This window comes from Sciurus vulgaris (genome assembly GCF_902686455.1).
Source record: "Sciurus vulgaris genome assembly, chromosome: 3".
NCBI lineage: Eukaryota > Metazoa > Chordata > Mammalia > Rodentia > Sciuridae > Sciurus > Sciurus vulgaris.
The window spans coordinates 145,268,528-145,294,057 of record NC_136463.1 but is presented as its reverse complement, the minus strand read 5'-3'; the positions used below and the strand labels follow the sequence as shown (position 1 = coordinate 145,294,057).

The window sequence follows — 25,530 nt, the reverse complement described above, 5'->3', positions numbered from 1 at the left end:
TTGTTTATTCGTTCTAAGCTATGTATTCATTTACAATGTCTTATAAAACTAACATTCACCAATGTAGTCCAGTGATGTAAAAAAGGTTGAATCACTTGTTTGGGAAGATGGAGACTAAGAGTCAATATGAATTCATAATATCACATTAAATATTCCCAAGAATAGATATAGTGTGTTTCAAATTCTGTTCATCCACAAAGTATTCCTTTAATCAGTTAATGATAGGAATTTATATCCGTTCTTTTTCCTTGGACTTTCAGCGTGTAGAGTAGTGCTGTCTCTGGCGTCAAACTGCCTAGATTTGAAACCAGGTTCTTCCCCTTAAAACCTCGTGACTTCTTCAATACTCAATTTTCTTATCTTTTAGATGGAGACAGTAATAGTGGCTACCCTTCTTTGAGAACTTAATATTGTTACTCTGTTCACTTGTTTGATTTCGTTATCTGTTCAGCATGTACTCATGGAAAGTTTAGTGTGTCCAAAGTATTGAAAAGAGTAGAAAAGGCAAAGATAATGTAGTCTCTACCAATAGAGGTTAAAATGGACTTAGAATTTCAGACTATGATCTTGGAACCCTGCCTCTTTTTCTAATTAATAAAGCTTCTAACAGACTTAGCTGCACAAAATACAGTAAATGATTATATAATCAGAGCTAATTGGTCTAATGGAAACAAATGATGGATTCTTGGTAATATAGTCACAACATTTTCCTCTACCCCAACTGAATAGTTTTTAAGCCATTTTAGCAAATCCTTGAAGCTTTATCCATGTATTTAAAAAAAAAAAAAAAAAATACTTCACAAATTTCCTGTTTCCAGTGATTGCTGACATTCTCAAGAAAACTTTTTTTTAGTTTATTTTTATATTGATTTATTTATTATATTACAAGTCCACCAAGTAGAAAAGAAAGAGGGAGGTAAAATAAAGGTACACAAAATAGTAAAAGGCCAAAATGGCCCATGAGGGTGTGAAGTTTATGTCCCAGAAAACCTACATCTTAACTTCATCTCAAGGAATCTCTGTCCTCCATTTGAGATGAGACTAAAATTCCGGATATCTCTTTTTCTTAGCCATTTTCTGAAAGTCTTTATTTGAGGCAGCAAGACCTAGGAATTATCAAAGGGAAAACAAATCTTGAAAGGAGGCCCTGAGCAAACACTTCTGGGAAAGGAAAGGGAGAAGGACAATGTGGGTGGCTGTAGGTGTGTGGAACTAAGACCAAATTGGTGAAACTGCAGGAAGAATCAGTAAAGGGGGAAAAAAATAAGAAGTTAGCCAATTGGAGGGATTTTTTTTTAAATATCCTGAATAATTCAATTTGGGGTTATGGCTTAATTAAGTGGATTTTTTTTTTCACTGAACTATTGATTCTGGCCATTTCAATTCAACCAAACTTTCTCTTTCTCTTCTCTTCTAATTTCATCATTTTGTTGTGTCAAATGAATTTCAGAACTGTCAGTTATTTTGAGTCCAAATATATTTGGTATGCATTCCTGAACTTCTTTGGGTGTAATTCAGAAATACTAGTAATGCCCTTGATATTTTACTTTACTTTTTAGATAGACAGATGAAACAACGTACTTTTCCTTTCTGCTAAACATTTATCTCCTTGAAAGGACTCTTGAAAATTAGACACATAATCAAACTTAAACTGACTTGATGGTAGAAAGAACCACCTTTATTTAAAATGCAAAAAATTCAACCTCCCCAGTCCTTCTTTATTTAATACACATAGTTAAGGCCATCTGACATACATTCTTTTATCTAGATCCTCTCTGAAAGGAGTAAAAGCTCTTTAAATACATAGGCAGCTCCCGAGCTCCAGTTTTCAGATGCCAAATATTAAACCCAGGTAGCAATGTTCCTTGAGATCATAGCAGAGGTAGGAACACTGCTCCTCAATGAGTTAAGCATTTAGAGCTGGTTACCATCTGGCCTAGCTATTTGCTGCTAAATAGGTAAATGTAAAAATAACCAAGTACGCCTACAGCAATTATTTTGCAAAAAAAGAAAAAGAAAAGAAAAGAGAGAATACTGTGTCACTGCATGATCTTGCCAGAACTTTTAACAATCTAGGTAATGCTAATATGGATGATCTATGGAATACTTCCGGTCTTCAGTCAACAGACCCATCTAGCAGTAATTTCCAGAAAGTGAGTCAGGTGCCAGGTTAACAACTTAAAAATACAAAATCCCAGGTTCTTCCCAGATTTACTGGAGCCCAGGGTTCTTCTTATGAATCTGTATATTTAAAAGTTCTCTGGGAGATTCTAATTTGCAACTGGTGGCATTAGGAAAAAAAGGGTTTAGCTTAATACATCTGTAAACGGGTCCTTGTTCTACAATTGACAAGCTCTCTGGTGTTATGTACTGTCTTGGTCTATAAAATGAATGCTGTGAGGATTAGATAAACCAGTGTGTATCAAGAGCCCAACATGTGGTAGGCTGGTTGTTACTGTTGTCATTACATTGTGTTCCCAGCCCAAGTAAAATGTACAGAAGCAAAATGTGTGATTCACAGCTTCAAAAGGCATATGATCTATTTAGGAAAATAATATAAACATTAATAATAATTTTAAATATGAATTTATATTCTAAGGCAGTAACAGGCTTGCACAAACACACCCAAAATCACAATATTCTGAATTTCAAAATAGATTGTAATGCAACATTAATTATAAGAACCTTGAAAAATCATATAAAGTTCACCTCAAAATGTTTAATTCTTATAGTTTGGGTGACCTAATTATCATTAATTCACCAAATACTTGTTTAGATGCCAAAAAATTAAAATTATGAGTGACTCCCAACTCATATTTATTAATTTATGATTTAATTTGAGAGGTAGAAAAAAGGCAGTGTATATCTTGGAAAAGGATCCATGGAATATGCTTCAAGGGGCCTAAGAGATCCCAGAAATTTTATACAAATAAATGGTTGTCTATATGAGTGTGGGCATTTCTGGGAAGCAATTTATACATTTCATTTGATTCTCAAAAGGTTTTGTGACACCCAAAAATGTCAAGGATCACTGAAGATTCCCATTTAGCACATTTTATGCATGTTCTTCTTTTGAAGAAATTTTACTCCTTCTTACTTTCCAAACAATGTACTTGTTTTCTTTTAACTGCCATCTGAGTCACTTTCCTCAAACTTTAAGCTGAGAAAGGAAGAAACAGTAAGGTTACACGTTCTAGAGACTCCAGAGCAGTTGCATGGTTTCTTCGGCCTATTCAAATTCTGCAGACATCAGCTTGGAAGTTTATGTGCACAATTTAAAAGTTCCAGGGCAGAGATTAACTGATGATCATCTTCTGAAGTTTTCTCTGTTCATTTTTTATCCATTCCTCAATCTTTTGAATTATTTTCTATTAGTTCTGTTTCTTTTCATCTCAGATAGAAAGCACACAGAGCTTCCCTGGAAGCATACAATTCAATTTTGCTGACCTGCATTCTGCCAAACTAGCAATTCTTCCATTTGTGTTTTATTTATAATGTGGTAACAATACTATTGATGTTATGTATTTTTATTTCTCTCTTCTCCCTTTAGGTGTGTGTGCAACATTGACTGTTCTCAAACCAACTTCAATCCCCTCTGTGCTTCTGATGGGAAATCTTATGATAATGCATGTCAAATCAAAGAAGCATCATGTCAGAAACAGGAGAAAATTGAAGTCATGTCTTTGGGTCGATGTCAAGGTAATGTTCATACCAAAATTCGTTTTCAAAGATGTTTTTAGTCCTTGTACAGAAATGAAAAGTGAAGATAACTCCTTATTAGGCAGCCATTTCGTTTCCGAAAGGCAGTTCTCATTTACAATGGATAGTATAGTCTACTACAGTGTTTGTGTTGATTATAGGTGTTTGAGAGCCTATCAGCAACAGTCCACAGCTTTTTCTATATAATGGGACTGTATTGTCACAGGGCCATGGACACAGAAGCTAACATTGAGAAGATAGCAGGCATTCTCCTTGCAAAGAGTGAAAAGAAAGTCAAAAGCATTTTTTAACAAAAAATCTGAGAATTTATTAGGAATCTTGAGATTAAAAGCAAATCATACTATTTTTATGTATTGATTTAGTAGAAATATTTCAAGTGTATTTTTAAGCAGGATATATGGAATGTTCTACTTCATTTTTTTATTCAAACCAAACATTTGAGGGATAGTTGATTTGTTATTCCTTTATTCAACTTATCTCAGTTATAATTATGAACTTTCTCCTTGTCTCAAAGTTTAGAAAACTGGCATTATTCTCTTACTTTCACACAAGCAGAAAGATACATTGGAAATCTTTGTACAAAGCTTGCTTAGAATTATAGTAGGAGAAAAACTTTAACTGCAATAAAGATACAGCTTGGGAATATTTGATATTAGATATTTAGGAGACAGTTAATTAATATTTATTATTAATTTTTTAACACAGATAACACAACTACAACTACTAAATCTGAAGATGGGCATTATGCAAGAACAGATTATGCAGGTACATAAAATTTTCTACTACAAAACATGAGCCCTTCTGTAAAAATTATTAAGAACCATTGTTTTCTATTTATCCTAGATTGAAACTTGCAAGACTTATGATATGTGCTGGTCTTCTCTTGTTGAGTTCAAGCTTTCAATAGGCAAGAATAAATTTTTGTTCAAACAAATAACACACACTTTTTTTTATTTTTTGCCAGAGTTAGAGCAATTGTCAAAAATGTCAGTAAGATATAATTAACTTGTTTTGACAGTTCAAATGGTACAAATGACAAAACATTTATCAAATTAATGGGCATCGATGGAAATTAATGCAATTTTTGGCAGTATATTATAATAAATGCAAATGTTCTTATTTGAATTTTCACAAAAGTCAACAATGAAAAAGTTTGCTGGTCTGAAAAGCTAGAAAGGATAACTACAAATAGTAATGTAGGCTGTCTCTTTGGATGCTAAATTAAAACAGTATGTATAATTTATTTAAAAAATAAAATCCTTTAATTTATTTAGAAACTAAAATATAGCTACTCAGACATGCAAAATTATAAAAAATCTATGCAAAAATATAAGTCTTTTGCAACTATAGGATTTTATATTGAGAAATAGCTCTATCTAATATAATTTTCTTAGATTGAGAAATAATGTATGGGTATATAATTGGAATGTTGTCCAATTCTTAAATTTTATAGAAATTTTTGGTTAAAAATATAAAAATGAAAGTATCAACGTTGATAATGACATGTAAAATGTTTTAAAAAGAATTTTCCATATAGCTATTAATAAGCAATTCTAACTATTATGGCTGATAATTAATCAAAAATAATTGCTTGTTATCTTTCAAAATATATACTACCATCCACTCTTTTTTCTGAAATTTCATTTCCTTTAATAATATTTTTGACATTATATTTATATATAGACTAAATCTCTTAGGATATTGAAAAAATTAGTTGATCATATGTTTTATTTGAAGATCTCTCAAATACCTCAGAATTTGGAAAGAACAAATGGACTCTTTTTAAAAATTTTTTTTCACATTTTATCTTAATGTTTTCCAACATGCATATAAAACTCTCCATATGCCAGAAGCCTGGAATTATTGTGAACAATGATACATGGAAAAACTTTAGTTCTGCCATTATATACCCATTCCTTGAAAAGAATAGTACAGTGGTCAGTAAGTTTAATGAGAGTCAAGATAAACAAATGGATCTTCTACCCAGAACTCCCCACAAATCTTGCATTGATTATAAAATCCTTAAGAGATATTCATGTTTCATTTATAGTCATCCCTCCATGTCCATGAGCAATTGGTTTCAGGACCACTTCACAGAAAACCAAAATCCAAGGATGCTCAAATACCTTACATGAAATGGGATAGTATTTGCAAATAACATAAGCACAGCCTACTGATGATTTATAATACTCAATACAATGTAAAAGCTATGTAAATAGTTGTTGTACTGTATTATTTAGGAAATGATGGTAAGAAAATAACTCAGTACATGTTCAGTAAAATACAGCTTTTTTCAAATATTTTTGATCAATGATTGGTTGAATACTAGAATGTGTAACCCATGAATACAGAGGGCCATTTTTTATTTTGCTGTTAGTTGTCAATGGTTTCTAATATATGCAAAATACACACAAACATAGGTTGTGTACTATAAGGAACCCATATGTGTTTATTATTCAAACCTAGTAACATTGATTTATACCTAACCCATTCCCATCCCCCCCATCCTCTCTCTCCACCTCCATAGTATGTGAAATTAAATCCCCAAAAGTGCATGATTTCATTTATAGTTTAACATACATCTCAAAAAGATTGACACTTTTTAAAAAAATTACAGTACCATAATCATACCTAAAATAGTTATAAATAATACCTCATAATACACAGTGTATAGTAAATTATTTGATAAATAACACATTTTGTGGCACATTATGCAGTACTAAAGTTCTCAGAAATGTACTTGAGGCATGTTGGTCCACAGAAAAAAATATTAAAAATAATAAAACAGGGGGCTGGGGATGTTGCTCAGTTGGTAGAGTGTTTGCCTCGAAAGCAAAAGGCCCTGGGTTCAATCCTCAACACCACCACAAAAAATAATAATAATAATAATAATAAAACACAGTAATTAAAAATTGAGTGTAGTAATATAAGTTTAAGATTTTGGATAAATCGAATATAAATTTTATACTTTATTATAGATAATACTATATCTTGACAGTGACCAAGTCACTAATACTAACTATACTGAAAATAATTTTGTATCTGTTCTCAAACCAATTCATCTGGGGGAAAAAAGTTTTAAATGCAACAGTCAATGAAAATCTTCTCCATTGAATCATCCTTCATTGCACTAATAAGAACATCAAATTTTCTCCTGAGACAAGGAACTCTTCAAGTTGATCAGCATCATGTGCAAATATACGTGCATTTGTGAATTGTACCAATAAATATCATGATAGAGTTAACCAGTCTGTCAATGTTATTCAGGTTTCATATATCCATTTGTTCATTTTTTAAAACAATTTATTTGTTTTCTTTTTCTTTATATTTCTTTTATTTTTACAGACTGCATTTTGATTCATTGTACACAAATGGGGTACAAATTTTCATTTCTATGGTTGTACATGATGTAGATTCACACCATTCATGTAATCACACATGTACATAGGGTAATGATGTCTGTCTCATTACACCATTTTTCATACCCCCACCCCCTGCCCCCTCTCATTTCCCTCTCAAAGACAAATTCTTACTACAAAAATGTTTATACTTGGTTTTGGCTTCAGATAATCTCTGGTGTTCGGTGTTACTGTTTTTAATTGACATTGTTTCCTACCTTTTGGACACAGAAAGAAAAGAGAATGTTTTTAAACATATGTGTGTGAAAACTATTTGCTCACTCAGTGTGGTTCAGGTTTTTCTAGTTTATCACCAAATTTATCTACTAAATCTCAAAGAAAACTTAAGATAAAAGTTTAAAAATACATACTTGTTCCAATACAAATGTACAACAGAAGTACTAATGTCAACTGAATCTTGTAATTCCTATTTAAACATTGATTGCATACTTAAAATTCCCCTAGAATATGCTTTCGATAACTTTATCTTTATTAATGGTTTTATTAAAATACCTTGTGTGTACCCCTTCAGAAATTACTTAGTCATTTCTTAGCTTCCAATGGTAATACTATATCTTGACAGTGACGAAGTCACTAGCACTAACTATACTGAAAATAATTTTGTATCTGTTTTCAAACCAATTCATCTGGGGGAAAAAAGTTTTAAATGCAACAGTCAATGAAAATCATCTCCATTGAATCATCCTTCATTGCACTAATAAGAACATCAAATTTTCTCCTGAGTTTTGGTACATATACTTTGGAGGGGAAAAAATGAAAGAAACCAAATGGAAAGTCAATATGTCATTGTGGTCTTAATTTACATTTCACAGGCTAAAAACTCCCCAAAAAGGGAAAGCAGGAACTGTATGATTCACATTCCTAGAAGTTTGCTATGTGCTCACAGCTAATTTAATACCACAACCACTTTCCTCCTTAGACATCACAGACTCTCCCACCAGAGGGAAGTAATGATCCTAACACACTCTCATTTTCCCCTTATATTTCATTAAAAACCTTTACCAACGCCCTTCTTTTGTTCCTCTGAGTCTACAAAGCTAATAATACAAGAACATATCCTTCTAAGTGTAAAAATGGGTACCTTCTTTAAAGAGAACCCAAATCTTATAAAGAAACCGAAATTATATCTCCTTAAAAAAAAGAAAGAAAATCCAGCAAGATCTAGAAGGGTTTATAAAAAAGAAGAAAGAAAGGACAGGGGATGAAGGGGGGAAAGAAAGAGAAAGGAGGAAGAATGAAGTGAGGCAGGGGAAAGAAAAGAGAAGTAAGGAAGCAATCCTAAAATAAAATTAACATGTGCGCTGGGCTACAGTATGTCTAACTTGCACGAAATATGCATTCCATAATCCTCACAGGCACATAAATGCAGGCAGCTCCAGGAAACTAAAGAATTTGCCACATCATCCCTGCTAGTGTTGCTTTCTCTTTGCCCTTCCTGAGGTCTCTATTCTGCCCTCTCTCCCTTAATGAGACCCAAGTTGCTGCTGAGTCTTGAATCGGGGCTTTCGGTGCCTGTTTCAAAGCCTAGTGGCAAGCTCCCTGCTAGATGAGCTAAACAATTTAATGCTGCTTTCCCTTCATCAGTCTAAGATGTGGGCTTAGATTGCAACCTGTGCCCTCTCCTACAGAAAAGTTCAGAGAACACAAATTTTATAAAACCACAAAGCCAGGGTTTTCTGGGCTTTCCACTATTTTAAATTGCTAATAGTAAATTTTCCTTCTAGAAATTTAAAGTAGCAAATGTTTTATGCCTCTCGAAACCAGAAAACTTCCTCAAAGTAAATGTGATGTACATACATACATACATATACATTAGTATATATTTATCCCTATCATGTCTTCTAATGAAAAGAAAATGAAGCTCAACCATTTTCTTTCTCTTCATCTGATATATGTATTTTCTGACTGTGCTGATTTTTTGTTTAAAAGTCTGAATGAGCTTCAGAATATGGGACTATATCTTTTTCCAGTAATAATGTACTTAATTCTATAAGGTGTTAAATGTTTAAAAAAAATGGAGTTCAACTCTTGTTTTTTTAATCATCTAGAAAGTAAACTCTATTTTATTTTATGACTTTCTATACCAGTTTCCAAAAAGGATTTGTAGTGTTTTATAATTAAACTATATTCAATGAAATTGTTTAAGCAGAAATTGAAAACATAAAAACAGAACCGTTAGGAAAAATAAATATATCAGCAATGTAAACCATTGCAGTTACTGCATTTAGCCCTGAGATTTCTTGAAACCAATATAAAACGAGAAATTATGATGGAGTCAGTTTATTCCACAAATAGTTATAGAGTCCCTGCCATATGCAGACACTGTCCTGGGCTTCACAAATGTGAACAAAATCAACTTAGGTCTTTGCTAAATGGAACTTAAGTTTTCATTTTCTGATATAAATATAAAAAATAAATTCAGAGACCAAAAATGAAGTTTCTCTATGGTAAATTATATCAGAATTATTTAGCATAGATCTTTTTACAAAGCATCACTGGAAAACATAGAATGGATAAAGTCCTCAACATTGACTTTTATGAAAAACATCAAGAGGCTCTTTATAATTTTTCTACTCATTTTGGGAGATTTTTTAAAATCCACTTTTGATAACTTTCTAGAGCATAGCATTGTATGTACAATTCAATGATAGTGTTTTTGTGGAAGACTAAAGTAATGAATATCATTCATGTATATTTCCAAATTGGAAAGAATAAATAGTGCAGAACACTAATGAAAATGTCTGAGAAGGAAAGCAAACCTAGCTTATTTTTCTCAGGTTTCTATGGGTTAAACAGGAATGGGATAATAGAAGAGTCAGAAAGTCTGAGTAAGGATAAAGAACATATGAGGTGATAAGAGGTCCACAGGGAAAGAAATTTCCCATTTTTAGTGGATATTAATTTGAATAATAAGTCCCAAGTTTGTGCCTTCAGAATTGAAGCAGTGATTTCCTGCCTGAGTCCAACTGGCTACAGGCATGCATGCAGTCCATGTATCTCATTTGTTGAGCATTTCATGATGCCACTTCACAATTTCTTAAAATATTTAGGAAGGATTAATCTTTGTAAAACTTTCTCTTTAGAAATCCATTTCTTATTTTTAAGGAATAAGTTATTAAGTTATTAAACTCAGGTCTGAAATATGGAAGAAAGAAACGAGAAAGATATAGCTAAGCTAAATTCTACCCATCCTATTAATATTCCATCGACCCATTTTTCCACATTAAGCAGAAACTGACATCTTGAAAGGGTATCTAGATAGTCTAAGTGAATTGTCAAAATAACTTGTTCTCTGTAAAAGCCATTGCAATTTACAAAGCCTTTTCACATACATTGTCTCCTTCAGTCCTGTAACAGAAATGTGAGGGAGATATTATATGCATTTGACAGGTGTGAAATGGAAGTTTAAGAAGATTAAGTAAAAAGAGTACATGATAGAGCTGTGGTTCAAGCCTTCATTGCTTCATTGCTAATTTCAGAATCCAGCAAGAGTGATGATCAAGTACCAGGGAAGAAGTACCACTGCTGAATATTGGGGGGGGGGGGACTTTACTACTGTTCTGCACCCCAAAAGTTAACCCCTTGAGAGTTCCAGACTCAAAAACATTTCACTAAGATGTCTATGTTGCTGTGAGATACTCCAAAAAGTGGTTCTTTTCTTTGAACTTATGTCTGTGTATTCTCAGCATCCTATAAGGACTATTTTGTTTGGTTTTAAAATTCTCCTGCTCTGATTCATATTTCTCCACATAGACAAGAGAAAGCAAATGGAACAGTGTTTGCTGAGAAATCCTACATTAATAATAAAAAAAAGTCTCCAACCTCTTTGTGATACTTTGCAGTTTTACAAAGGTCCTTTCACACTATCTCATTTGTTCTAATGTCAACTAATAAAACAGGGTTACACACACAAGGGGAAATAAAATTCAGGCTCAAAGAAGCTAATTGGCTAACCTGGAACTGATCACAGTATTTTGACATATTGACCATCCTCCTGTGCAAATAGGTGCTTGATGTGCCTGATATTTGCCTCAGTTGCTCTTCCAGTAAAACACGCATAGACAGGACTATCAAGTGGTTTCATATCATATTTATAACATGAATTAATTCAGTCATGTGGCAAAAATCTACATTTAAAATGGAAGCTTTTTCCATTTGCTCATGAACACAAGGAGCACTTCACTGGAAAGCACATTATGTCTGGGCCAATAATTTGATCTGTAGGAAATAAATAAATAGCAAATGCAGGCAGCAGCTTGTAGCACAAATATTGGTATCAGCAGTGAAATAAATAAAAATGTTTGCCCAGGCTATTACAGTGCCACTAGACTAGCCTAGAATATTTAAGCCCAGGAAATGAATTAAGATGTCAAGATTTTCTCAAGATTTCTGAAGGAAAGTGTCTCAATTCAAGTATTTTCCCCTCTGGGATTTACATTAGAGTGCTGCAAAATTCATAAAGCTTTCCATGAACTCTAACTCACAATTTTTCCTGCTCTCTTGAACTTGTGTGCTTTCATTGTTTTCCCCATAAAATCATGTAGCCAGTCATCTGTAATATTATGTTATGTTCATAGTTATAGATAAACACAGAAATGGTATTTGCAATACAGATGAAGTTTCACTGCTGAAGAGTTGCCTTGGGCCCTCATAGACACTCTGGAAAACTTTGTGTTTATGCCCCAGTTCATAAATGCATCCTGCATCATTTATGCGCACTTTTTCCTATTTGAAATGTTCTTTTCTGAAACAAATTGTTCACCTGGAGGTGTTACTTATCTATCTACCTTTCTCTTCCATAAATGTGTGGCAGCTGGTTTAGAGGTGATAGCCACAAAATCGGGCAGGACTGGGTTTAGACCAGTCCAGGTTAAATAGACATGCTAGTATTGCCTATTTAACCTGCAGTCAATTAGTTGACCTTTCTGGACCTCAGTTTCCTTATCTGTTCAATGAAAATAGTAAGGTTAGTTCCAAAGGATTGAATTTTAAATTAATAGACATTTTTTAAAGTATCCGCAGGCAGCTAGTGAGGTACCTGTTATTATAACTTCCATTTTGGTCTGAAAATCAAAAAGAATTTACTTTGATGGTAAACTTGACACATTCTGTGAGACATGGTCTGGCCATGTGATAGGTGCTCAGAGTTTTTACACATATATCACTATTTATGGATTCAATTAAAATAGGTGTGCAGGGTTATTTCCTACCTAAACCATAAAACAGCTTGTTGCAAAGGACCTTGGCTGACTTTTTAATTCATTTTTAAAGTAATATTTTGAGCACTTATTTACATGTTTTTAACACATTGATATGTCTAAATTTCCATGCACCCAATATTTCAATTTTCCTACAGTCAATGTAATTTTTGTATGGTATATTTTGGTCATTTAATAAGACCACAATATTCTTGCAACATGAGATGTAAATAAAAATTTAGTAGGAGGACATAGAATATAACAGAACTGCAAGATGATGATATAACTTATATTTCTTTTCAATTTGACCTTTAAAATTAGTTATTTCTACCCCAGAGTATATATTTGAGGACCTACATATTTGTTATTTACAAGAAACATGCTATAGGTGACCAAGAAAAAAATACATGAAATATATAGTTTCATATATAACTATGAAATGAAATATATAGTTTATTTCGGTTTGTTCAAAACATTATTTTTCACTCAGAAATGTTAATGCTTACCTGTTGATTATTATCATGAGTGTATCTTGAGGAGTGAAAACAAATATTTTTTAATAAAATCTGATCATAAAAAATAAAGCCCTGCTTAGCATAGAAGAAAAAGAAGGAAAAGCTCTTTGAAATCAAACACCCAAATACTACTAGTTAAAATGCCCTAATTCTCCACCTTAATTCATCTTTTTCACCTCAAGCATGTTATTTCTGTTCCTCGGAAGAGCAGTATAAGTATTCGTAGAATGCATAAAACTGAAAGAGAAGTAGGTGTGTCCTGACACTCTGTATAATTTCAAGTCACAATGTTTTCCATAAAACTAGTAAACAGAATTCAAGTAGTTTCAAAAAAAAAAAAAAAATGTTCAGAGCACTTTGATTTGCTGCTTTGGTTAATGAGTTTGATATGCCCCAAACACAGAGCCCACATTGTCAAGTACATTAGAAATTCAGTTTTCCCATTTTGACAATTTGAGACTGTGTACAAACATAATCAACCACATATATTTAAAAATACCTGCAAAACTAAATCTTGCAGAGGAACTGCATTTCCAAACAGTTGTTTCCTCCAGTTATTCATTTGGAAAACAGTTACTCTTTGGGTGTGATTGAGAGGTATCCAGCATATGGGCCATACTCCCGGCAGAGCAACTGTGTGAAAACCAGTGATAAGACCTGAGAAAAGTGCTGGTCTAATAATATGGATAGTGATGAGCAAGGAGGACAGCACTTCACCTGAGTCCTGAAGTGCAAGGGAGAGAGGACACAAAATATGTGGAACACAGTTTTGGGTGAGTTGTAAAAGGTTTTGGATGTTCAGAACTGAAAGACAGGTATACTCAAGAGCAGAGAACCAACAAGGACAAACATCTTGGGTATGATGACTCAGTGGAAGACGGGTAACTGGCACAGGATAGGAAGAACATCATACTTCAAATATTGGCCACATTCATGATGAAAGCAGGTAGAGTTTTTAAACTTGTAGACTCAGAAATTTAAGGTTTGGCCACACCAAGAGTCAGCTTCCCTCCATGATGAACTCGCATCAACCAAATTTAATAAACTTAATGCCTGAGCATTGATGTGCAATGAGAAAAAATTGCCTAGAGGTTCTATACACTGACCACTGTAGTCTCCTCCTAGAATTAAATTCTCTGACAAGTCCAGTGAAAATGAGGTTACTTAGTAAGCTTAAATAGAGCTCTTATGCTTTAGATGTTTAAGGCACCAAGCTAAGAAGCCTGATACAAATGTCTACACAGTAGGGATACTTTTGACCTCAAATCCATGTGAACAACATGTGTCCTTGACTAGGGCCTTCTCTTCATGGTCAAAACTTGCATTAACACTGTTGGCCTGTGTGACTCTCTGTTGTCTGAGTTACCATTTCTGGGCATCCACCCAACCAGTCTACCTGCTTTCCTACATATAGTAAATTTAATCAGGGTATAGTGAGGCCTGTTCTCCTGTTCTGAACAAGCCTGAGGAAATCTTGCTCACTTCTGAGCTTCTCTGGGATCTCTTGCTCAACAGCCCCCAAGAAATGTCAGTATTAGTATATAACTCAAGCCATACTGGATGATACATCCTAAGAAAGTTTTTACACGAAGTTAACTTTGAAAGTCACAATATAATCCAAAGAGGTTTGACCAATAACAAAGAAAAAAATGAATAATTGTTAGAAACAGTTTTTTTCTATGGTAATTTTTGGCATTTGTGCTGATACATGTCCTCTATGGTGAAATTATTAATGTTTAACTTCATAAAATATGAACATAATGAAATCTATTAATTACCCCACATTGAATGAGATGGAGGGTTTTGCCGAGGGCTGCTAATGCTATATTGCTAATGCAATATTTGATAGTGTTACATAATGTATCTATAAAATATATTCCAGACCCATAAAAAAATTACTCTGCTTTTAAACTTTCTTTCATACTTTCTGAGGTTCAAAGCTGTGTATCATACATTAGAAAATTCCCTCCCCAGAGTATGCTTTAAAATTCTATTTAATAATAAAAATAAATGTTTACCTACACAAAAATTTCATAATGTTTTTAAAAATCATTCAGAAAATGAATACTGAAAACCAGCTCCATTTCTCCTCCAGAAATTAGGTATTCCAGAGTGCTCATGTTATTTAGTTTATAGACGTTAAACCAACAAGCAATTAGTGTTTTGCCAGGGAGTACATGTCCAAATTCACTTCTGCAGATTGATTGTCCATGTACTGTCGCAATTATTCTACAAATCTTACACTGCTAGATTTTTTTCCTGTTTATTTTTGTGTTATTTAAAGAGCCCCTATGGAAATTGAAGGTTTTCAGTTGTTCAGAATAATCTCTGAGCAAATGCCATTCCTGTCCCCACACCCCTGCCCACTTACCCATCACCCACAATTGGCACATCTACCCATATTATTGGTTTATGACTTTTAATGAAAAGTAGCTATGAAAAGCATGAGGAAGAATCAACAGGCAGACTATCCGTAGAAGAACCAACAGGAAAATTCTCTGTAGTTTTCATAAATGGTTCACATTGTGTTCTGTACCTAGTACAATCAATAGTAAGCATACCATCTTTTTGACAAAGATAAACCAGTCACTAACACATATCCAAGTAAGTCTTCAGTAATATATTCTAGAATTGAAGCTGGTTGCTTCCTGCAACTTAGCATGCTTCTAAGTTCTTCACCTTAGCCATGAATTGATAAGTGCTCAGGAAACTGCTAATTGTAATGTTATCCTAAGAAAATCATTATCATCTTCATTATAATCATGATTATCATCATCATCATAATCATCAGGGAAAAAAAATACCACTGGAATTGGCTCACTTAGTTCATTCCAAACAAACTAGAAATTACATGTGTTATCTGTTGTTTTGGATTCTCTAAGAGGCTATTCTCCAATGATGTGGATAATCATATTTATTTCCTAATTTCATTTGGATTTTAGAACAAATGCCTTACAAATGGCATTTTGTAGGAGAAAGAGCTTGGAATAGGAATGCAGAAATTCTTGTCTCAGTTTCAAAATGCCAGTAGTGCCAAGGTTTAGAAATCCTGCCTTATGAGACTAGAAATGATAAGAAAGTACATATTAGGTGGGGTCTAGGAGGCAGAGGACATTGGAGTCCAAAGCTGGGCCCCCCTAATCACATCTCCATTTTTCTTATTGCACAAAAAGAGATACAGTCACAGATCAAGGTCCACTGACTTAATCCAAGTTCTTTCTCATCTTGCTGCTTCAAATACATACTCACTTTTCTTAAATAATAGTTGACTCATAATAGAAATGTAAGACTTCATGAATAAAAGGGAATATCTGTTTCTACAAAGAATTATGAGAATGATGAAGTCATTTGGCTAAAGAGGAAGCTGTACCTGCAGTGACCATAAAATGTTGAGAAGTCTCATGATCCTAAACTCTTCGGCAGTATTGCTAACTAGTATTCTCATAACCTGGGCCCTGCTTTGCTTCTATTAAAACCTATATCCTCTTCTTTTTCATATTAGCTGTTTCTTACAAATACTAACTAAATTGCTGAACCAAACACTACCCATTTAGAAAAAAAAAAATCTTCTAATGATGTTCTTTGAGGAGGCAATAGCAATAGTTTCAAAACTTCTTTTTATTATCTGCACATCTCCTCATTATAAATTTTTGTAAACCTTGGCTCATAGAAATACATTTAAAATCAACTGGCTAAATTCTATTAAAACATTCAGCAGAAATTCTTAATGCTGGAGTCATTGTGTTGTTCATAGAACAAAATATTTGGTACAGCTTGAGAACTCAAGTGTTTATGAAAACCTTCATAGCCAAAACAAAAGGGGAACTTAAAGATGTTTCTTAAATAGCAGTTTAGCACTCAGCTGTTCTGTGCCAATTCTCCAGGGAAGGATGCAAATTTGTAATACAATTAGGTCGGTCCCAGGCACAGACCCTCCTCAAAACAGGGAATAAACCTTGCTATATCAGTATGTTGCCTTACCGAGTGAAATAAAGTTATTGGTTTTGCAACAAGGACAATGAGGATATTTGTTTAAAAAGACAACTTGAAAAAGTAGCAAAGACAACAGGAAATGATAAATGAGCCAGTCTTTGCTACAGTAATTACTTTAGCATTGAAACAAATGAATAACTTTCACAGCTAAGCTATTTGCTGTCTTACATTCTACAACTACCTGTTCATTCAATATGTGCTCCATGGCCCTTTTTACTGGAGAAAAATACCTGAGAAGGAAAGGTTGGTAAATAAATTGTCTGAGAAATTTGTGTTAATGTTTTGAAAAAAACTTATGATGTCTGATATCTGTTTTGGAAACAGAACATCTCTGAGAGGTAGAATAGTTGGTTTTAGTTTTGGTTTTGGTTTGGTTTCTTTATTTTATTTTTTCATCTATGCCAGTTTTGTGTGAAAAGTTGTCATTAATAGAGCAATTGAGGTAAATATATATGGTATAGAACAGGTGAATTAATGTACAATTATCTGTAATTTTTTTAAATGTTAGCTTGTTAGTATCTACTGAGGTATATGGAAAACACAAGGGACAAGTTATCAAAAGACCTAAATTCTGAACCTAGTTGCTCAATTTACAAATATTATAAAACCAGGGGAAGTTGCCTAACCTTTATGAGAATCATAGAAATGAAGGTAACATCTCTTCTGTCTTTATCACATGTTTTGAACAAGAAAGCCCTTGTGAAATGTGACTTACTCTATACTTATAAGGAATTATTATTGGAAAGAAATTTAAGATACAGATGCTTTTCATTTTAGGATTTTTTCATATTATAATCAAATTTTTTATTATTTTCATGATAGAAATAATGATTTTGTTTGCAAAATAAAATTTGATTTAACTTTAACAAAATTCAAACTGAATATTTTAAAATTTTAGATTCCCATTTCTGTGTGTCACTTCACTAAATGTCTATAACAAATGAATACAAAAAAATTGGATGAAAAGACCCTTGCGTTTCATCTTCCTTTGACTATATATAAAGCTTTAATTTATGCCCCCAGGTCATTCTTTTCTCTTCTGATTGGCTTAAGTCTCATTCAGACTCAATTTTCCCAAAGCAGAAAAGTTGTTTGGGGCAACAATTTATATTATGACAATAATTTGTATTTCCTCCTAGCCCCTTTAACTTGTCCCTAAGACAAATGCATGCAAAAGATCACACATCTTATCCATGAACCCAACATGTGTAGAGTGCTTCACACTTTGAGTAAAAATTGTTTTAGTTTCAGACAATATTATTTAGCCTGTGAAAGAAAACAGTTACAAAGCTTAAGTAAAATTGTATGCCAATTAAAATCTTTAATTTAAATGTTAACCGCACATTCCAGATAAGATACATCCATCATTCCCACATTTCAAAATATGGGATTTCAGTGAGAGATTACAAATAATCAGGACAAGCATAAACCTTTCAAGTACTGCAAAGAAGGGATTTTTAAGTTGAAATTCTTGTCCTTTCCTTTGGTAAACAGAAAATAAACAACCAATCTGGTGTTCATGAAAATTAAATTCTAGCCCCCTCCTCACCATAAAAATGAGCTCTCATCCTGTTTTTAAATTTCTTTGGAGAAACAGATTTTCCCCATTGTCTTAATCACCTAAGCCATCAGTTTATAATCCTTGATTATTTTTAAAAAGGCAATGTGCTTTTTTTAATTAACAAATTCTTCTGTTGGGACTTGATTTCCAAAGGTGCCCTTCATTCCTTTAAAAAGAAAGAAAACAAACTTTGGTAGTTTACCTCCATAGGTTATATTACTTTTACTTATCATAATATTTTCAGTACATGGGCTACCCAGGGTTTAGCAAAATACATCTACAAACTATTATTAGACTTTGGATTTAATTTTGAGCCTTGAAATAGCATAGTTCATTCAGTGCTCTATGTGACATTTTAAAAACCTCAGCAAACAGTATTATTCTTGGAAAAGAAAAGTTCTTTCTTACTAGATTCAGCATTTAGAAACAATATTGAATTGATTTGAATCAGAAAATTGTCTCTGAAAACCTGAAATGAATATAAACATTAGGCAGATGATCTCACCTCTTATTTCCTGCCTTAGTCTTGTTCTGTTTCTTTTGAGTAGTTCTTAATATTCATTCAAACTTTGTATGTGTTTGAATGCATCCCAAAGCCAGAATTTGCTCTTGCTTTCGTTAGAGCTGAGTCTTACTGCTTTCTATACTTCAGAACTGTGCAAGGCTTCTATGCCTTGGGGTAGAGTCCTCTTAATAAGAAGCATGTTATCATCATGCTACCAGGCACTGTCATCTCATATGTCAAGATCACTTGTATATTTTACTACAATTTCTTCACCCCCAAAACAAAAACGGAGCACTAAGGTGAGGATAGCTCTCCTGCTTACCCTTCAGGCAGGATTCTTACATTCCTTGGAGTGACAAAGGTTCATATCCCTCTTTGCCCTAGGAGAGAAAGGGTGAAAAAAAGACTAAGATGCATCATTAATCATGCAAACTGTCGACTGCAACACTGCCAAGAAAATGATCATCCTCGTGCCACCCATCAATATTCCTGACACCTGTCTAAAAACTCAGGTCATGCATATCCATCTGCCTTTAGAGACGTGTCAATGAGCAAACATCCCATCACTATTTTTAGGGTCATGTTAAAATTATTCATCACCTGCCTGTCCGTTCATCCAATTTGTCATATTATCCTAATCTACCAATGTCTATTACTGGTCATCTGCCCTTTGCATTGTGTTTTTAAAGCATTAGAGTGTAAGATGTTTTTGAAACTGTCAAATATATAAGGAACAGTGGATCCGACTATATGCCAGAATTTCCAGCAGGAAATTACTATGTTTAATGTCCCCTCATGCTTAAGACTAAATATGACATTAGGGGTTCCTATGTCTATTGCAAGTTCCTCTTCAATCTAATTTCTAGTATATGAATTCTGGTTTCTAATAACTTCATTATAAAATCCGTAATATTTCTGCCTTTGGAAATGGTTCCAAGAGGTTAAAAACACACCTTACAAATGAAACAAAGCTTTAAAAATTAAGGGATCAAAGAAAAGTTGTTCTGATGAAACTGTCAATACTCAAATGCCTAGAAATAGTATGCTATCTACAAATCTGAAAGTGAAATAGAAATTTTGGCAGAAAAATATGATGTAGCATCAGATACTCATGATGGTAAGTCTTATTTATCATTTTTACTGTAAAAATCATAATCTCTAAAACTAACAACTAGTCAGTCGGGTATCAAATAAATTTAACATTTTAATTTCACATGTAATGCAGTTTTAAAACTAGTATAACTCTGTCCTTCTTGCTTTTTTTTTTCCTTTTACCTGTTTCTTTTAACATCTATGAAATCGATATCTTCAGACATTTCCAGTGTAATTCTGGTGGTGATTGTACACTAGTCTTCCCTAGGCACTAATACCTTTCCCCCTCACCTCCATGAGCCTTTGTTTTCTGATCTGTCAAGTGTAGATCTCAGATAGGTGATCTCCAACATTCATTTCAGATGGAAATCTACCTTTTTCTCACTTTTAGAACAGTTCACTCTCTCAACAGCTCTGGGGTCCCAGGAGAGTTACTTTGAGGATCCCTTCTGAGAAAAATGCCCACTAAGGAACTAAGGATCTCTCTTTTTGGGGAGTGCTGGGCTGGGGATTGAACCCAGGGCCTTGTGCTTGTGAGGCAAGCACTCTACCAACTGAGCTACATCCCCAGCCCTGGAAGTCTACCTTTTTCTATGGCACAAGAAGCCACACTCAGAGGTGCTCAGCCCTTGCTAAAAAATGTCATTTCCAGAATGTGCATAAATGTATTGGAATTCTGAAAAAGATTAGCAAAACCACCATTACTATGGTCCACATTGCTGACCAGTGCTCACCACAGTGGTAAGTTCTAAGCCTAGAAAAGTACTAGTTATTTTGAGGCACTTTCAAGTGGCATGGGTTTAAACTGTGGTGCCCATGAAGTGAACAGTCCTGGTTCTGAGGCTACTGATACTCAGGACTTCAAGGTGGCAGGCATGAAAAAACAACCTGAGACCACCAAACCCTGCACATATGGAAGATATGGTGCCTTAGAGAAATTGTGATTTAGTTAGCCATTTGGGTTCAGAATTCTCATAAGTGAATTTCTCAATGATTGATCAGTTAATCATTAGTGCTAGGAATATTTGTCTTGACTTTATGGAAATAAGAAATTTGGGCTGGGGATATATCTCAGTTGGTAGAGTGCCTGCCTTCCATGCACAAGGCCCTGGGTTCAATCCCCAGCACCACAAAAAAAAAAAAAAAGAAAAAAAAAAGAAAAGAAAGAAAAGAAAAAAATTTGGGGGCAGTCTACCCTTAAGCCTCTCTCTAAGTTCAAAAACTCAGATAACACTAAATAAACATTCCTATACTAAATAATGATTATTCACTTAACTTCTTATGCCAAATAGAAAATAAAGCACTGAAGAAATGCAATAATAGAAAAATCATGTGTTTTATATTTACTTTGAGTTATGTATTATATATACAATCTCTTCAAAGTCTACTTAGACAGTAGCTACAATGAATAATGAACATTTTTAGAAATAAGAAAAGTAGAGTTCAAAGACGTTGCTGCAACAGAGCAGGGATTCAAGCAATGGGGCAATTATGACCACAACCCAACATGAGAACCCAGCAGTGTCACAAAGAAGGTGGCGTTCATTGGGTTACCTGGTAGAGAAAAGAAAAGAACATTATCAACATAGAAAAGAGCATTCAAAAGGCAAAGAGGCTTTGATGAGCAGGCAGGTTCAGAAATAGATAGTTTGTCAAGACAGATGCATGGATAAGGAAGGGGAACTCACAGAGCTAAATGGAAAGAGTAGTTTGTAAATTCAGTACAGGCTCCTTCCTTATTGGCAATGGAAGTTGACATCTATCCACTCTTCAGTAGCAGACCATTGAGGTATTTTAAATAATGTCATATCTTAAATAAATAAATAAGGGGGAGGAGGAAAAGGAAAACCCGGCAGCAAGTGAAGAACAGGCTGGAGAGATAAGGGACAGGAGGCAAGATGAATGAGAAGAATGTGGTGGTAATAATGAAAAGTGAAGGCTGTGGATGATGGGGAGAACAGGAGGAAAAAAAACATATTTTAGATGGATTTAAAAGACAAAAGGGAAATGAGAGGGAGAGTGGTTATGAAAAATGGTGGAATGAGACAGACATCATCACACTACTATGTACATGTATGATTACACAAATGGTATCAATCTACATCTGTGCACAACCATAGAAACAAAATGATGTACCCCCATTTGTGTACAATGACTCAAAACGCAGTTTGTAAAAATAAAAAAAAAATTTTAAAGACAAAAGTTTCCAATATTTGCTAAATGACTAGATACCAAAGCCAAGAGAAGTGGAGAGTTGAGAAATATACTAAGCTTCCTTGTTTGGTTGCCTGGATGGTTGGTAGTTCTGTTCTCTGAGATAGAGATAATAGCATGAGGAAGAGCAGATCTGGGCCAAAATAATGAACCAGTGCTTGATGTATTTTATTTGAGGACATCAATATAGAAATGAACCTATAGGACTACTGATCTGGAGAAAAGTGGAAATGAAAAGGATTATGTGCTAATCCACAAGTAGAGACAGAGCCTAAAAGGTGCCAGGGAATTCAGGTAGAAGAAAAAGCAAAGACGACGAAGAGTAGATGGCTAAGAGTAGATACCTGGGAACAGCAGATGGGTAACAGGAAGCAATGCAAATTGCAAAATCACTCAGAAGCTTCTTTCTCTTTTGTGTCCTTCCTTCCCTGGGTTCATGTTTCTCTTACCTAATGTCAAATAAATGGGCGTTTCACTCTGAGAATTTTATGTAAAAATGGACTTCCTGACCTGAAGCGTACTTTTCTGGACCATTATGTCTGAAGATTACAACTTGTCCTGGATGGTAACTGCCTCATACGAATGCACTTGCCTCTCATTCCCCTGGCGGTACCCTTCACACCAGCCAAGAGTCAGCCCACTGGACTCTGAGTGCCTTGCTGTCCGGGGGACCCCCTGACTTTCTCTCTGCTACCACTGGGTATCCTTTTCTTTACTTTTTTTTAACGTAAAGAATTTTATCTGTGAATTTGTAGTTTTTTTTCTCTTTACTTTCCTTATAAACTCCATGAGGGCAGGGAATTCATCCCGTCCCCACCGTAAATGCTGTGCCTGAAAAAATGCCTGATACATACTAGATATTCAATAATTATTTGTTGAAAAAAATAATAATTATTATTTACTGAATCAATGATTAAGACTGGCAGTCAATACCTAAAAACTGAACTATATGAATTTTTAAAGAAAGTTCCATATCAAATTAACCCACAAGTCCCAAGTTTCCAATTCTATGATTATTTTAACAAAATTGAAATAAGTTCATTAAAATGCATTGGAAATCATAATCTTGAGCTTTATATAATTATATTAATTGATATTACATCACAATATAATTTATTATTATATAATCATATTATATAATTATATATTATATGCTACATTTGTTTTATTAAGTATGTATCATAAATTTAAGATTAATTTACATATAATTATATATCATTAATTTTAGATTAAATTTCACTCCTAACATAAACTGATGGATTCCAGTATGTGGTTTTATTTTTTATTTCTTCAGGGCATTTAAAAAACATTTTAAGGAAGAACTTGTACAGAAAATATAATTCCAAACATTGCTTTGGAAGTAATAGCAGAGACTGTTTACTGAAAGGGGAAGAAAGAGACCTTCATATGCAAATGTATGGCATTTGAAAATGTCATATAGCTACATCTACATATAAATAAGCTGCTCTCTGAATTCCAGGGAAGGAAGACTTTGTATAGCATTAGCCAATTTCTATATCAAAGTGAAGTAAACTAATAGAGTAGCAGTGAGACATGGAAGAGCACATCTTTACTACCTCTTAATACAGTTGTAGCACTCTAGGGCAAAGACCACCTGGCCAAAATCCAAACCAAAATGAAATCAAGTCCCACAGTACTTGACTGATAATGGAAATGAACCAGCTAGGAGGAAAGGGATGGGCAAATCAAACATTGACAACTACCTGTCAAGTATTTGTTTCCCTTCTAGAAAATGACATGGAAATCAAAGGTGTCATGAAGTCTCTATATTTAACCTCTGTGCCAGGAGGGTTTAGTGAATTTTTTTTTTTTTTATGTAAAATTGAAAAAGTTGAAACAAAAAAGAAAAGAATTTTTACCTCCTTTCTACTTGGAATTTCTTTCTTGATATAAAGACATTGCCTTGGCTTAAGATGATCACTTTAGGAACATTTCTCCAATAAACTACAGCATGTAAATTACTGGGTAGGAATAAATAACTTCTCTGTATTAAGTGAGTGTTCCTTCCAGGACCCTGGGATACCATTTTATAAATTATATTTTCCCTACATTGTTATGGTACTCTCAGTTCCTAGAGGAGCTATAGGGAAAATTTTTTTGAAAAATTATTTTATGCAGTTTTTACTGGTCACTTCACGGACTCCATGTGGAAGTTGTGTCTCCCTACCAGCAAGAGTTGACTGCAGTCTATCAGCACCTGCACTACAATTTCATTTTAGGTATAAAAAGCATAACAAAGTCTGCCCTGGCCCTTATGCAGCATATTGATAAGGGGACTGGGCTGAGTTAAATTTCTAGAATGATAACTGGAAGGAAAGACTTCAATTTTAGAAAAAAGAGAAATTTTAATGAGCTTAGGTAGTTGAGAAGAAAATGGGAAATCCGATTTTCAAAGAAACCAACAAATCAAAATGGTCTTCAGATGGATAAGTACAGTTGCTACATTTTATTGAACATAACTGAATGCTGGGCACTTTATTAGTGCTTCTCTTTGAAATGATCTTTCAAAACAAAAAAAGAAAAATTGCTGCCATTGGAAAGATTAAAAATTTTAGGCTCAGAAAGTTTAGGTGATTTGTCAAAGGCCATCCAGCTATTTAAGCTGAGGGTATATGTAAACTGTGATCTCCTTGACCACAAAGCTGGCTGATGTATTTCCATTTCTCCAGCCTGCCTCTTGATGTATAGAGCAGTAGGAAAAAGGTAGCAAGATGCACATTGGGTACATCTGAAAATATACAGTCTCTTGTGGCGGATATTAAAGGAACCAAAGCAAATCCCTAATGAGGATTAAAAATATCGTATCAAAGAACATGTTCAGAAAACTAAAAAAGGAAAAAAGAAGTAGAGAAAATTTTGTTGACTTTATGCTAAAATGTGCTGACATGTGGGGATATTTATGTTTTTCTGAACATCTGGTGGATATTAGTATGTTTTTATTCACAATCTTCTATTATTAATGATAAAGGAAAGCTGGATAATTATGATATACTGCTACAAATGAATGAATATCATGCATGGTTTTTTTCCAATGTATTACAGAATCTCATCATCCCATCAAACATAAAAACATAGTTATTTTTAAAGAAGAGGAATTTGGATATTCTCTTATAACAAACTTATTTCCATAAGAATAGACCATATTGAGTCAGCAATACTTGTGTCTAAGAGAGACTACATTTCAAGTCATGATTTGTTGTTACTAACAAGTGATTCAAATTATACTCAATACTGCCTGTAGTTTGAGAGATAACCTAAACCTGATACATATTTGTCTTGAGACTTCCATTTT

General features: G+C 33.8%; 1 protein-coding gene across 2 annotated transcripts in view; it reads left to right on the top strand.

Annotated features, from left to right (window-relative positions):
• TMEFF2 (transmembrane protein with EGF like and two follistatin like domains 2) overlaps positions 1-25,530 on the top strand; it is a 237,046-nt gene that overhangs the window by 185,793 nt on the left and 25,723 nt on the right. For both annotated transcript variants that reach the window (XM_079132593.1, XM_079132594.1), the window contains exons 6-7: positions 3,551-3,699; positions 4,426-4,485. In XM_079132593.1, the coding sequence (XP_078988719.1) occupies positions 3,551-3,699; positions 4,426-4,485 (209 nt within the window). The remainder of the gene's footprint in view (positions 1-3,550; positions 3,700-4,425; positions 4,486-25,530) is intronic.